At 40.0% G+C, this 13224-nt stretch overlaps 2 protein-coding genes across 11 annotated transcripts in view; both read left to right on the top strand.

The window, feature by feature from the left end:
- Window positions 1-5796, top strand: part of ldb2a (LIM domain binding 2a) — a 115964-nt gene extending 110168 nt beyond the window's left edge. For all 7 annotated transcript variants that reach the window (XM_070550254.1, XM_070550248.1, XM_070550253.1 and 4 more), the window contains one exon: window positions 3874-5796. In XM_070550254.1, the coding sequence (XP_070406355.1) occupies window positions 3874-4104 (231 nt within the window). In that variant the 3' untranslated portion in view covers window positions 4105-5796. The remainder of the gene's footprint in view (window positions 1-3873) is intronic.
- Window positions 5797-8580: 2784 nt separating this feature from the next.
- The window catches only part of tapt1a (transmembrane anterior posterior transformation 1a), a 25218-nt gene continuing 20574 nt past the window's right edge, over window positions 8581-13224 (top strand). The window contains exons 1-3 of one of the 4 annotated variants that reach the window (XM_054739312.2): window positions 8581-8848; window positions 11240-11370; window positions 13035-13153. In XM_054739312.2, coding sequence (XP_054595287.1) covers window positions 8659-8848; window positions 11240-11370; window positions 13035-13153 — 440 coding nt within the window. In that variant the 5' untranslated portion in view covers window positions 8581-8658. The remainder of the gene's footprint in view (window positions 8849-11239; window positions 11371-13034; window positions 13154-13224) is intronic. The other 3 variants (XM_054739314.1, XM_054739313.1, XM_015951162.2) reach the window with 3 other exon arrangements.

Here is a 13224-nt window from a genome sequence, read left to right as displayed (position 1 = left end):
AGAATTAGGTGTCTTGCTTAAGGACACAACAGCAGAATTCTCTGCCAGGAGCCGGGATTGATCCCACAAACCTCTGATTACTGGACAATATAGATAGAAATAAAGGAATACATTGCCTAATGGGAAAAGCTGAAAAGGAAAGTGGTGTGTGCACATATTTAAAGCCCTGCAGTTAGAGGTGTTTTAGCACCAGTATTTCCTCCAACTTTATCCAAGTCCTTTAAGATGTCTAAAAATAGGGAAAAAAAAGGTTGCTCATGTTTTAAGAATTGGAAAATAGAGTAATGTATTACTAGAAAAGCTAATTAAACAGGAGGACATTTTTCTTGAAGAGTTATTTCAGTTTCTATTTCTTTTTTTTTTCTGATTGTAGTTTTATGGAAGGAACAACCCCCAGGTCACACATTCTGCACTGATCTTCTGTATTTACTGTAGCATGGCGTGCTGTGTGTATCTTTTTGTTGGCCTTGCCCTGTTCTTTTACATTTTCCCTTCATCACACACACACACACACACACACACACACACACACACACACACACACACACACACACACACACACACATTATGTACATCTCATGCACATATACACACAGCATGCACAAATTGTTTTCTCTCTAGAAGGCAGCGTGGCTCTGTGCCAGCTCTCATTATCACCCATATCTGTATACACCCCCCACCATCCCTTCCCCAGCCCCTTCCTCCTTCACATACTCAGCCTCTGCTCCATCACTGCACCCCCAGCTCCCCCTTCCTCCCCACCACCATCACCTTACCTACCCACACAAACACACACACACACACACACACACAACACAACTTCACATGCTTCTTAAAGACAGCAGCGTGCATGGCTGCTAACATGCTGGCTACATATGTTGCGCGCCTGTTGCCTTTGTCTGAGAAGTTGTTCGTTTGTGGCTGAACATCAGCCTACGTGAGTCTAATAACAATAAGGAGTGGACCCTCGCTATGGTGTGTGTGTGTGTGTGGTGGTTTGGGGGGGTGGGGGGGTAACCACCAGCGGCTGGAGGAGGGAAGGCAAGGTGGTGGGGCTGTTGTTTGGATGAGCAACACTGACCTCTAGTGATGCGAGTTCTAAATGTGACGCTTCACCCAGCAGATCAGAACGCGTCTGCTCACTTCTGAGACTGAAATCAGCTTTGTTCCTCACACATTCTGGTCACAGGTATTAGCCTTGCTTCATAATGTAATTTCAGCTTTGAATATCGTGTATTTTATTAATGTCGGATCAAATAAAAAGGATGAAAATGTGACTAGTGGCCACAAAACCAGACTTCAAAATGAAAATGCTTCATTATTTAACAGACTATTGTAGTTACTCACTAAAGCGCCCAATATATTTCAGTTTGTCAATGAGTCATTCCCACCAACGAGCTGTTTACTCTTCTACTGTAAAGTATTTATCATTTCGTCTGTTTAAATCAAACAATCTAAACAATAGGAACTCATGTGTGATTCGTGGAGTGGGATATCACAAAGAAACGGATGCATGCACTGCAACTTTTGTTCTTTACATGAGACATTTTCAGTTTGAAAAATGTAAATTGCCCCTTGTTTTCTCTTTAACGACCCAAGCCTATGGCGATGTTTTACTTGCTTCCACAAAACATCATTAAAATGCATTCAGTAACAGATCCAGGACTCTTAAGGCCAACTGAATAATGTCTGTTTTTATAGTCAAAATAAATTTTAACAATTTTAAAACGCAAGTCTAATTCAACTCAGACACATTTCTCTGTGCTAACCTGTTCTTTACAGAGGATCAACAGCCCTGGTTTAGAAGCGGTTTTATACATAACTCGGTCAAAAATTCAGGAACAGAGATAAAACACACACAATGTGATGTTTCTTTAATAAAATAGCACAGATTGTCATTTTTAAGCCAACCTGTTGTGAGGTGAACACAATGAAGATCAACAACAACATTAGGAACTGTAGCACCTGTTTGTATTCCCCTTGTTGTCATTTCCATCCCACCAAATTCCCACTTGTTTTTGTTCCAGAGTCCCAAGGAGCAGATATGTCCTCCACGCTTCCCTCTGCTAATCTCTGTGAAAACATGTTAATGACACTGCTCAGTGAACCAACAGAGCAGGGAGGCGTTCTGCACCGCGGCGACCCATTCAAAGCCTCCTCGCTCAGCTAGTGCAAAAGCTAACTCTTAACGAGATGAGTAGACGAGTAGACAGTATTAATTAGTTCACAATTAGCACCCCCCAGTCCCAGACTAGCCACCAGCTGTTATCGTCAGGGGGATTTTTGTTTTTCAGGAGGAGGGGGGTTGCCTAAAATTGGCCAGAGGTAGGTTGACAGGCCTCCTCACAGGAACAGATGGTGAATGCAAGGCTTGTTGGCAATCAGTACATTTTTAGCTAATGACTTAATTAGCTATGCAAATTGACAAATCAGTGTGGATATTGTCATTTAGTTGAAAAGCTCACCTAAATTAATTAGCCTGATTAAGGCATTGAGAGGCCTGGAAGTGGTCGCTGGGAGGGGCTGAAGATGCCTCGTTGTGATTCCCATCAAAGTTTGTGCCGTTTGCTGGTGAAGTCGGGGTGTGGAAGCTTGCCTAGTTGTGTGTGTGTTTCATGTACAGGACCGTACCTGCTCGAGTGTTTTTGGCTCCTGTTTATCATCAACAACACACTAAGGATTAATCTGCCTTTGTGTGCTATTGTGTGAGAAGATGTGACTGTACAGTAGGCCTATCTTGGCTTGTGTCCAGTGCACGTGCGTTACTTTTGTGTGTTTATTCCAGAGGAGATGCTGAGGAGAGTGAGATCTCCCAACCAAGCAGCGCTGACACACTTGGCCAGTGAAGCATGCACTCCGTTTAACTGTACAGCTTCTTTCCAGCTTACCATAGGTGTTGATGCTCCCCAGTAAGAAAAAATTAACAACACCACAAAGACTCATAAACAAACAAAGCCATCATTGAAAATGTATTGATTGGTGTCTGAATTCACAAAATAAACGCTAGTGATTATTTGTCCTGGAGAATTAAAAAAATATAATAAACAAGGCTAAATAAAAGTTATTTCGTGGGCCTCCCTCTGCATCAGGATGCCTTGACGTTACATGAGTCACATATCAGTAGCTAATGGATAAATCTCTCTTCTTCCCTTCCATGACCTGCTGTGGGAGGACCATCTCTATGAAATATGTCTTACATGATGAGTATTGATTGGGGCGGGTGTGGAGCACCGGGGGAATCCACTCTCTGTACAGGAAGGTTTCATTTGCACAGCGAGCTTTGAGCGGGGTTGACCATGCGGCTGGGTTCACTGGATACAGCAGCGCTCATCTTTAACACACTAAAATACACACACACACACACACACACACACACACACACACACACACACACACACACACACACACACACACACACACACACACACACACACACACACACACACACACACAGAAGCTGCTGTTCCGGTGAAGGCAGGGGGTCTGCATTAAGAAAAAAAATGGTTAAAGTTATTGGTACCTCTGCTTGAGGTAGATACAGAAGAGGATTAGGGCCACTAAAAAAAAATTAATAATTCTGGCTTTATTCTCAGAAGTCGAAAAGTCAGATTTCTGAGAAAAACGTCAGAATAATTTTTCTTTTCAGTGGCCCTAATCCTCTTCCGTAGTTAAAAAATATCTTCTGAATAGAAAATGTAGAAAAGTGTCCGAGCTGATAGTGGTGCTGTTTAGGTCAATCTGGGTCTACTTGATGGCGCTTTGGTCTAAGATAAAAGATCGGCTTCTGTTAGAGGTAGTAGAATTTTTAGTTTGCGTAAACACTAAACAGAAAGATGTCAAATACATTTTTTCCTTCTGTCCTCATTTTTACAGGACGTGATGGTGGTTGGCGAGCCGACCCTGATGGGCGGCGAGTTCGGGGACGAGGATGAGCGTCTGATCACTCGTCTGGAGAACACGCAGTACGACGCCACCAATGGCCTGGATGATGAGGATGACTTCAACAGCTCCCCGGCTCTGGGGAACAACGCCCCCTGGAGCAGCAAACCCCCCACCACCCAGGACAGCAAGCCAGAGAGCACAGCACCACAACCCTCACAGTAAACACGCGCAGGAGCAGAACAAACAAGAACCAGACCATTGCATCCATGTGGACTAGACTTTCAGACCTCTCCCCTCCTCTCTGGAGGGCACTTCTTTTACAACATTATACTGAATCAGAAGCCCTGTGTACAAACTCATTGTTGGCCCGTCTAGCCAAAATATGTCCGTCTGGGATATTTTCTTCTTCTCTGGGTCATTGTAACACCAAGGAGAACACTGGGAACTCGCCCAACTGCTCAGCAGTGTCTACAGACAACAAATGCATACAAGTCGTATGTAAACTAATGTAAAAAACAGCAAAGCAGAAGGGGGACTTTTGTTCTTTAATGAATGCAGTGGAAAATTACAGATCAAATTCTTCTTTGTGAACCTTCTGATACCTGAAGCAAACCTCTTGTCTGGAGGAATACCTCAGCTGTGATAGGTTGACCTGCGGGTCACAAGTCATCACTTTGACTGAGGACAGTTGGAAGGGGGGAAAAAAGAGTAAAAACAACAAACAAAATGTCTGTGAAATAGGACGGTGGTTCAGGACAGCAAGCAAAACCCATGGAAGGCTCTTCCCATGAATGAAACCTTAGAAGCAATTGCTTTTTATTGGAAATTCAGTCGGCCGTTGGTTTGTTTCTATTGTCGCTCCAGTTTCATTTCCAATTAAGTAGAAATGAAAAGTTCCCTACCAGTATGGGCTTTTGTTTTAAACGAGGGAAACTCTTGCCATCTTCACACGACTGCAGTCTTCACAGATTGTGATTCCACGCAAGCCAATTTGATTGTATTCGTACCCTAATGCTATTTTGCTTCTTTCACAACCCTTTTTCAGTCACATTGTAATTTCCCTGATCAGTATGTGAATTTCGTCAACAGACATCACTGCATTGGTTTTATTTTACGTTTTTCTTCTTCCTGGAAAATTTGACTTCTCTCCCTTTAATGACCTACTCCCAAACTGATTAAAACATTTTCCTGCATGGTTTTGTATGAATTTCATTTGGTTTGATAAATGTGCTTTTTAAAACTCATCAGTCGGATTCTCTTTTTGTATTCATCAGTTTGGGAACACTGTAACAAGGTTTGTAGCTCTGTAAATAGAGGTGGAATCTCTTTTGTCCACTGTAAATCAACCACTGAGAGCAGTTTGGAAATGGCAGCTGTTTTGTTTTGTACCAGAGGTTCTGATTTCTGTGGGGTGGTTGAGGATGTGATGGTCCCTGTCCTCTCTAGCTAGTGCAGAACCAAAGCCACAAAGGTAAATAAAAACATTCAACTGATCATATTTATTCAGTACCTTGTGACAAACTGTAATAAGAAGCTAATTTTATATTAAAAAATGAGATACAATCCCATCCACCCAACAGAAATGCTTTAAGATCCCTGACTTTGTGTTCACGATTGTTCTTTAATCCTTATTTGAATTTATACTTAGGTATACCCCCAATCTTTTTGTTAAAATGTTGTTAAAAAATGGACAAGAAGACAATGACAGATGTCTTTATACAACTGGATATTGGGTATTTATTTGTGCATTTGTAAGGAAGCTAACACATTTCTAAATATGTTTGAGCCTAGTATTATTAGACACCATTTGTACATTATATAGCAGAGGTGTTCAGTGTCATATCTGATGTCTGGTATGTATGCTTTACCATTATGTGTGCTAATAAACCATGCTTACAAAGAAGCTGAACTTGACTAAGTAACACTTGTGTGTATGCTACGCTTTTCTTATGTTTTTTTTTTCTTATGCAATTGGTGCAATGAGTTGCTTCTCATTTCTTAAACAACCATGTGAAAAGACACATCTGGCAGTCGTGGAATAGACGTTAGTCTGTTTGAGAAGGGTCAAATCATGCATCAAGAAGAGGAATCATTTAAGGAGATTGCAGAAACGACTAAAATTGGATTAAGAACTGTGAAAAATATTATTAAAAACTGGTCTGAGTCCAGATGTTCCAGAGTGATGGTGCATCAGGGTAAGAAGAGAGGCAGATGAAGTGATGCACCCATCATGCCTAGTACCTACTGTACAAGCCTGTAGGGGCAGTGTCATGATCTGGGGTTGCTGCAGTTGGTCAGGTCTAGGTTCAGTAACAGGATGTGCTCCAAGAATGAGGTCAGCTGACTACCTGAATATACTGAATAACCAGTGTGTTCCATCTTCCCTGATGACACGGGCATATTCCAACATGGCAATGTATTCATCAGGCTCAAATAGGCTTCACACATGGATTGGTCACCACAGAGTCCAGACCTTAACCCCATTGATAATCTTTGGGATGTGCTGGAGTAGGCTTTGTGCAGCGGTCAGACTACCATCACCAATGCAAGATCTTGGTGAAACATGAATGCAACACTGGATGGAAATAAATCTAGTAATATTGTGGAAGCTTATCAAAACGATGCCACAGCAAATGTGTGCTGTAATCAAAGCTAAAGGTGGTCCAACAAAATATTACAGTGTGACTTTTTTTAATGGTGGCGACTTCTTATTTGGTGTGTGTGTGTGTGTGTGTGTGTGTGTGTGTGTGTGTGTGTGTGTGTGTGTGTGTGTGTGTGTGTGTGTGTATGTGTGAGAGAGAGAGAGATAATACTAACCACCGACCAACGATAGTCCAAGCTACTGTCAGCGCTATCTTGAGCTAGTGCGTGTGTTCTTGTTGGAAGAGAGGAAAACAAGGAAGAAAGTTGGGAGTGCCACTCCCTGCAGGATGAAATGGGAATATCCAGACTTTGAATTAATTTCAGATAGATCCACAACTTTCTATCCGGTCCAGTGCTTGAGCTCTTCCCTGTTCGTCCACCAGACAACCAGCCGGACGTTCACTTTGCTGGACACTCTCTTTGTTTCTGGGTCGTCCACACTCCAGCACCCACTCGTGGACACCTGCTGACCCAACACTGTCGTCCTCCTTCATGCATGCGCGCGTCTGTGTTGTTAGGGCTCTTGGGTCATTGTGACCCAACAAAGTTTCATATGCTTAATAGCGCCTCAAAGAGCAGTTTCCAATTGTAAACAATGCATAAGAAAACTTTACCAGAACTGAATTGTATCATGAGGTTTCGTGCATCACCTGCTAGTTTCTTCAATTTTCTCCCTTCATAGGTAATAGAATTCTGTTTTATTTACCTCATTATTTTATGGGATGGACTGCATGTCATTGACTCTTTGTCAAACCTGTGATGAATTGGCAACACGTCCAGGAAGTGCCCTGCCTCTCATTTGCAAAAGACTGCAAACCCACATCATTGCCAAACAGGATGATGCGGGGTTTGAAAATGAATAAATGAATAGGTTTTTTGGATTTTTTTCTCAGCATTTCATTGATGCTTAATCTCTGTTAGATTAAACATAAAGTGGTTGGCATTTGTGACCAATTTTCATTGTGATCTGAGTGCAGTAACAGCTAAATAATTAAATTTTACATTCTTTTCAATAGAAAACTTTTTTGTTCAAACATTGGCAGTGGTCTTTACAATGCTGAGGCCTATACCCTTATTATGATCTAATGACAGAAAATGACAGAACAAACTACATCTAAAGTGCTGCTGCTTGAATGCATTTGATTGTTAAATTTCTTTGAAAGGCTGCAGCCTATAAAAGCAGAAAAAACTGGTAAACCCCTATGAAGTCTAAAATGTAATGTACTGCAATGCTAGTGTTAAGATTATAGACATTTCCAACATTTACATACCTCAATATTTAAGTATTTATGAACTTAAATAATGGTGCATGTCCTTTTTAAAACATATTCATGAAATATATTCAAAGTTAGATTTTGTACAAAAAGCATCTAACGTTCTCAATTTAACTCATGTGTTTTTGTAATTGTATAGTTTAAATTGATGTTGATAAATCATATCTCCTTTAGACACAACAGGCTGTGTACCAGCTGAATGAGCTAATGCATTTGTCTGCAGATAATCACCAGTAGATGAGTTGTGTATGTGGATTTGTTTTGAGTCGCAATCATTTTGAAAATTCAGTTTCTTTATAATTTTAGGTCATTTTTTATTTTTATGAAATTTCTTTCTTAAATATTCCGTTTGAATATGTACCCGAGTTACTTGAATAGTTTATTGGGTTTATTAAACCTGTGTTATTATTTATCCTGGTGCAGGAACATACTGTGGAAGTTACAAGTTGCTGTTAGGTAGATTTTCAACCCAAAACGATCTCGTGGAGCGTTGGCGCCACCAAGTGGATAACAATGAGTGCTGCAATTGAACGCAGCTCAGTGATTATGGACCGGATTATTAGATATAAATGTGGACCAATTCTGCCATTAAGTTGTAAGTAATTTGTTTTTTCAGAGACATTATTAATACATTTTAATTAATTTTGTTTGAGCTCGAAACGTTAGCAAATATATTAATTGCATTATTTTTAAAACAACAGTTGTGAAAGTGAAAATGTACTAATTTAAATATTTATTCATTGAAAAATAAAAGCAAACCGCCTTTTTTTTTCCCAGTTGACGTGTTTTAAAAAGACGTCAGGTTTTCTCTTTTACGCTGCGATGACGTTGCACAGAGAGTCCGTTGACCACATTAAAGATGGCGGACACGTCGGGGACCGAGCTGTCAGACGAGGCAGAAATCAAAACTGAGCTAAGGAAACGGCACATGAGACCGTGGGAGGACTTGCGCCGGTCGGGTAAGATCGGGAAAACACCGGAGCTGCCAGAGACGTTGGGGTTTTACGACCTAAGTGCTGTTAGGAGGGAGCAGCGTGACCTCCCAGCAGGTAACCGCCAGGTCTCCCCAACTGTTCACACACATACACACACAGCTACAGCCATCACAGTTTTAAAGGTTCGTTGTTGTTTTGTTTGGTTCTGCTGTCACATTACAGACCCAACTACTCAGGTGTTCAATCAACAGCTGTAGCGTTTAGCCTAAACTAGTAGTGAAACGAGCTGTGCAGTAACAGCCGCGCAGTTTGTTTACAGTCAGATATGCTAATGATGAATCGTGTCGTAATCTATGTCTGGTTGTGTCCCAAAACAAACTTATTAGGCCTCTCATTATTTCAGATGTGACTAACGTTTGTTTTCTGACGGGATTATATTCGGCTTCGTAACAGCACTGAGCAAAAGTTCTGAGACACGCGATCATCCAAATGTAATAAAGGTGTTTTTTTAACAGTCATTGACATAATAATAATAATAATAATAATAATAATAATAATTATTATTATTATTATTATTATTATTATTATGCAGATCATGTATTCTAACGGAAACTATGTCCATTAATAATAGCAAATGAAGGGAAAATAGTAATAATTGCAAATATATAAGTATATTTTTTACCACACTAGAAAACGAGCCATCTGCAGGCACATACAAACACATTACCAAGACCTAATATAGGTGTTCAATCAACAGCTTGACATGTGATCCGTTTTAAATGGCTTCTATAGGTATTTTTTACCAGTTGCCTGTCACAAGGACGTCTATAATTCACCCGCCTTTTTAAACATGTCAGTGATCTCATTATCTGACATTCAAAAATAGTACCTTTGTTGCACATTTTTGAAGCCACTTGTGACAAAGTCGTGTTATTTTTTGCTACATCTCGGGTGGAAGCTTTTAAAATCTGAATTATTCATAGGTCAGAGTCGAACAATGTATTCAATAACAATCAGATTTAGGAACTAGATTAGAAATAAGCATCAAATAACAACCACATTTAACAAAAGAAAATGTAAAAGACCTCTGGTGCATACGACCACTTTAAAAGAGTCTGACCCTTTGGAGACTAAATGTAAAAACAATTATGTAGCTGAATAATTTAGTGAGGTTCTGTCCACTCCTGGTCATAAAAGACCACTGTCCTGCATGTTTTAGACATTTATGTGGTCCAGCACATCTCATTTGATTCAACAACAATACTAACTAATTATTTAAGATATATAAAACACATTAATATTTTTGTAGAGTCACAGCAATTAATGGGCAATTAAGGCTGCCACAAAACCCGAGAGGATTAATGCAGGTAAACATAAAATATGCAGGATATTGGGCCCCCAGGGGCAATTTGGACACCTCTGTTTTAGCAAATGTGCTCACCTTTTTACTGCATGCAGCAACATTGTTTTATACAACTTCCTTTCCAAGTGATGTTGCCATCACATGACATCAGATTTAACATACCAATCAAAGTCATTTCATTTATTTTTGCAAATATATGCTTTATTGACATAAGTTATAAAGGAGAGATTACAGATAAAAGGTCCAAATGTTTAGTTAATAGAAAAATCTAAGCAAGGATTAGATTATGTATCTACTTTTATTGTGCATATAAAGAAAATCCAGTCTAAAAATAAAAAGTTTTGATTGCCTGCTAAAGTAGTGACATGTTCATGATTTAAACTGTAGATGAGAAATGAAAACATGATGAACATGGTTCAAAGAGGTATTCACAAATAAGGCAGAAATGAATGCACGGTTGGCAGTTTTCTAATCCATACAGTTGTGCACCTTCGGATTGCCAAATAATAATTTTTTTAATATACACAATGACTATCGTCTCATTAAATATAAATCAGCATTTTAACACTAATAATCAAGAGCTTAATGTGTAAGCTGCTGTTACCTTGGCCATGCTTCATCTGAACTATAGTGTTGAGGGCAGAGTAGAACCGATCAAAACAAACATTGCAGGCACTTCCAGTAATCTGGCTTGATCAACCTTGATCTTGCAGGTATCTGATCTCAGCTAAGTAAATACAAACCAGTGTAAAGTACAGACATTGTAGTCATTATCATTTGTTTAATCTGTTGATCTGCACCAGAAAAACAGTTTACGCTGGAGTAGAGTTACACCAACTTAAGCTAGTGCCTTTTTGGTGTGACTTTAGATGGTATGTTTACTTTAAGCCGCGTGTTTTTGCACCATGCTAGATTTAGAGATCTGCATAGTGGGCAGTGAGTAGCACCGCTACCTCACAGTAGGAAGGTAAGTATAACAAAGTCGTATTGATGATGCTCGTAATAAAAACATAGATACATGTCTTGTTAGTTGGAGAACTTTCTTCCATTTTCGCTGCTGGTGTTGGACTCTTTGTGCAGACTGCTACAGTAGAAGCATATAATAGCTTTATGGTAACCCTGTTGCCCCGTTGTTGTTCCAGATCCGTCGTTGACACGCTTCATTTGTGCAGAACTCACCAGAGGTTACTTCCTGGAACACAATGAAGCAAAGTACACAGAGCGCAGGGAGAGAGTTTACACATGCATGCGAATTCCCAAGGAGCTGGAGAAGGTAATGCACATTAACAGCCCTGACCTCTTCTCTCTTCCTCAGTCTCCCTCTATCTGCTGTTTCCTCCAGCAGAACAGAGAAGGCTGACTACCTCAGACAGCCAGAAAGCTGAATCACTCCTCAACCTCATAAAACCATCAGGATATTCAGCACTGACCTGATTGACTATTTAAATGTAAATGAGATTACTTTAATTTCTTTATAGTAAGCATCTGACAGGCAGAAACCCACCAAGGTCTGGTCAGGATTTCTCACGTTATCAAATTAATCTACTTTTAATATCGTTGATGCATTCTTGTATTGTCTCTAAAGACAAACTTCACAGAGAAACTTTTTTTTTTACTTGTTATTTTATAAATATGATTAGTGTCTGTGAGTTTCACATGCAGGCCTAACATGAAAATAGTCTCCTACACCGATCTGCTGCATTAGCTTCTGATAAAAAATAGATGGTGAAACGCTCTGAAGAGAAAATCTTGACAAATCTACATCACACTCTCACTTAACATTCATGGACTCACCCATCTCGACTCATGAAGGGGAAGACTTGATTTAGTGTCCAGGAAACAGCAGAAAACATCTCGACTAATAGAAGCTAACTGAGCTTTAGCAACTCTACAGCACAGCAGAACTCCTCCAGACTTGTGTTATTTCTGGAGATAAAGTCATCAGAGTTGCAAAGCAAACAGAGTCAGCGGTAGAGTTTTGTTGCTGTTATCCAGTCAGAGGTGAGATGGATAAGTATCAAGAATTAATGTTGAGTAAAACTCCAAGTCCTGCTGATTTAGCTCCCTACTCATCTCCCTCACTTCTGCTTTCTGACACAGGAGTCCAGAGCTTTTTTCTCCACAGAGATCAACTCTCAAGGCATTCATTTATAACTGAGAACACTGAAAATGTGTTGAAAAAATGAGTGAACTTTGTAATATTTATTTTAGACAAATGAAATCACTGTTCAGTAATAATGTTGACATTAGCTACTAATAAAATAAACATATTTGGTGCCACCAGTCAAACACACCAATGTCTTTTTACTGTAATCAGGTATTTAAAGTGTTTGTTGTGTTTGTTCTTGTTACACATTTGATGGCACTGTTGAAACATAAAGGTTTGTTTTAGTACTACAGCTAAATGGACCCTAACAACCATCTTCTAGCTTTGCTCAGAAATGTATATAACTTATAAGATCTTGGTGATGTTACTAATCAAGACATTAACTAGATCCAGGTTGATGAAATGTAACAGAATAAATATGAGAACTATCTTCCCCCCAAATCCTGTTATTAAATGATGATAAGTGACCCGCACTTGTATAGCGCCTCTCTGGACTCCAAAGCGCTTTACAGTGCATCATTCATCCATTCACACACACATTCACACACTGTCAGCTTAGTCAGTAGTCCGATTTGAAGCCACTACTGCTTTATAACTAGATTTACTCTGTAGAGCCCTGACACTTCTGATGGCTGTTAGCTTTCATTTCTCCCAACTGGAGAAGACGATCAGGTATGACATCACTGTTTTCTGCTCTAAGTCAGAAAAGCAGTCTCACACTCCATTTTGTTGTCTATAAACCACCGTGTAGGTTTTGTTTGGTTTCTATAAAACACACTCTGTTTACACTGACCGTCCTCCTCCTGACTGGTGTTATGTGATTGTTCCAGCTGATGATCTTCGGCTTCTTCCTGTGTGCCGACGCCTTCCTGTACATCTTCACCTTGCTGCCCCTCAGGGTGCTGCTGGCGCTGCTCCGTCTCTTCACCCTGCCATGCTGTGGCTTCAGGTCAGAGCTTAAGTACACACACTGCTCTGTTGGGAGATGAAAGTGAAGATAACTGATACAGCACCTCTCTT

The sequence above is a fragment of the Nothobranchius furzeri genome, chromosome 1 (genome assembly GCF_043380555.1).
Source record: "Nothobranchius furzeri strain GRZ-AD chromosome 1, NfurGRZ-RIMD1, whole genome shotgun sequence".
NCBI classification, from domain to species: domain Eukaryota; kingdom Metazoa; phylum Chordata; class Actinopteri; order Cyprinodontiformes; family Nothobranchiidae; genus Nothobranchius; species Nothobranchius furzeri.
This window is presented reverse-complemented; position numbering and strand designations above follow the sequence as displayed.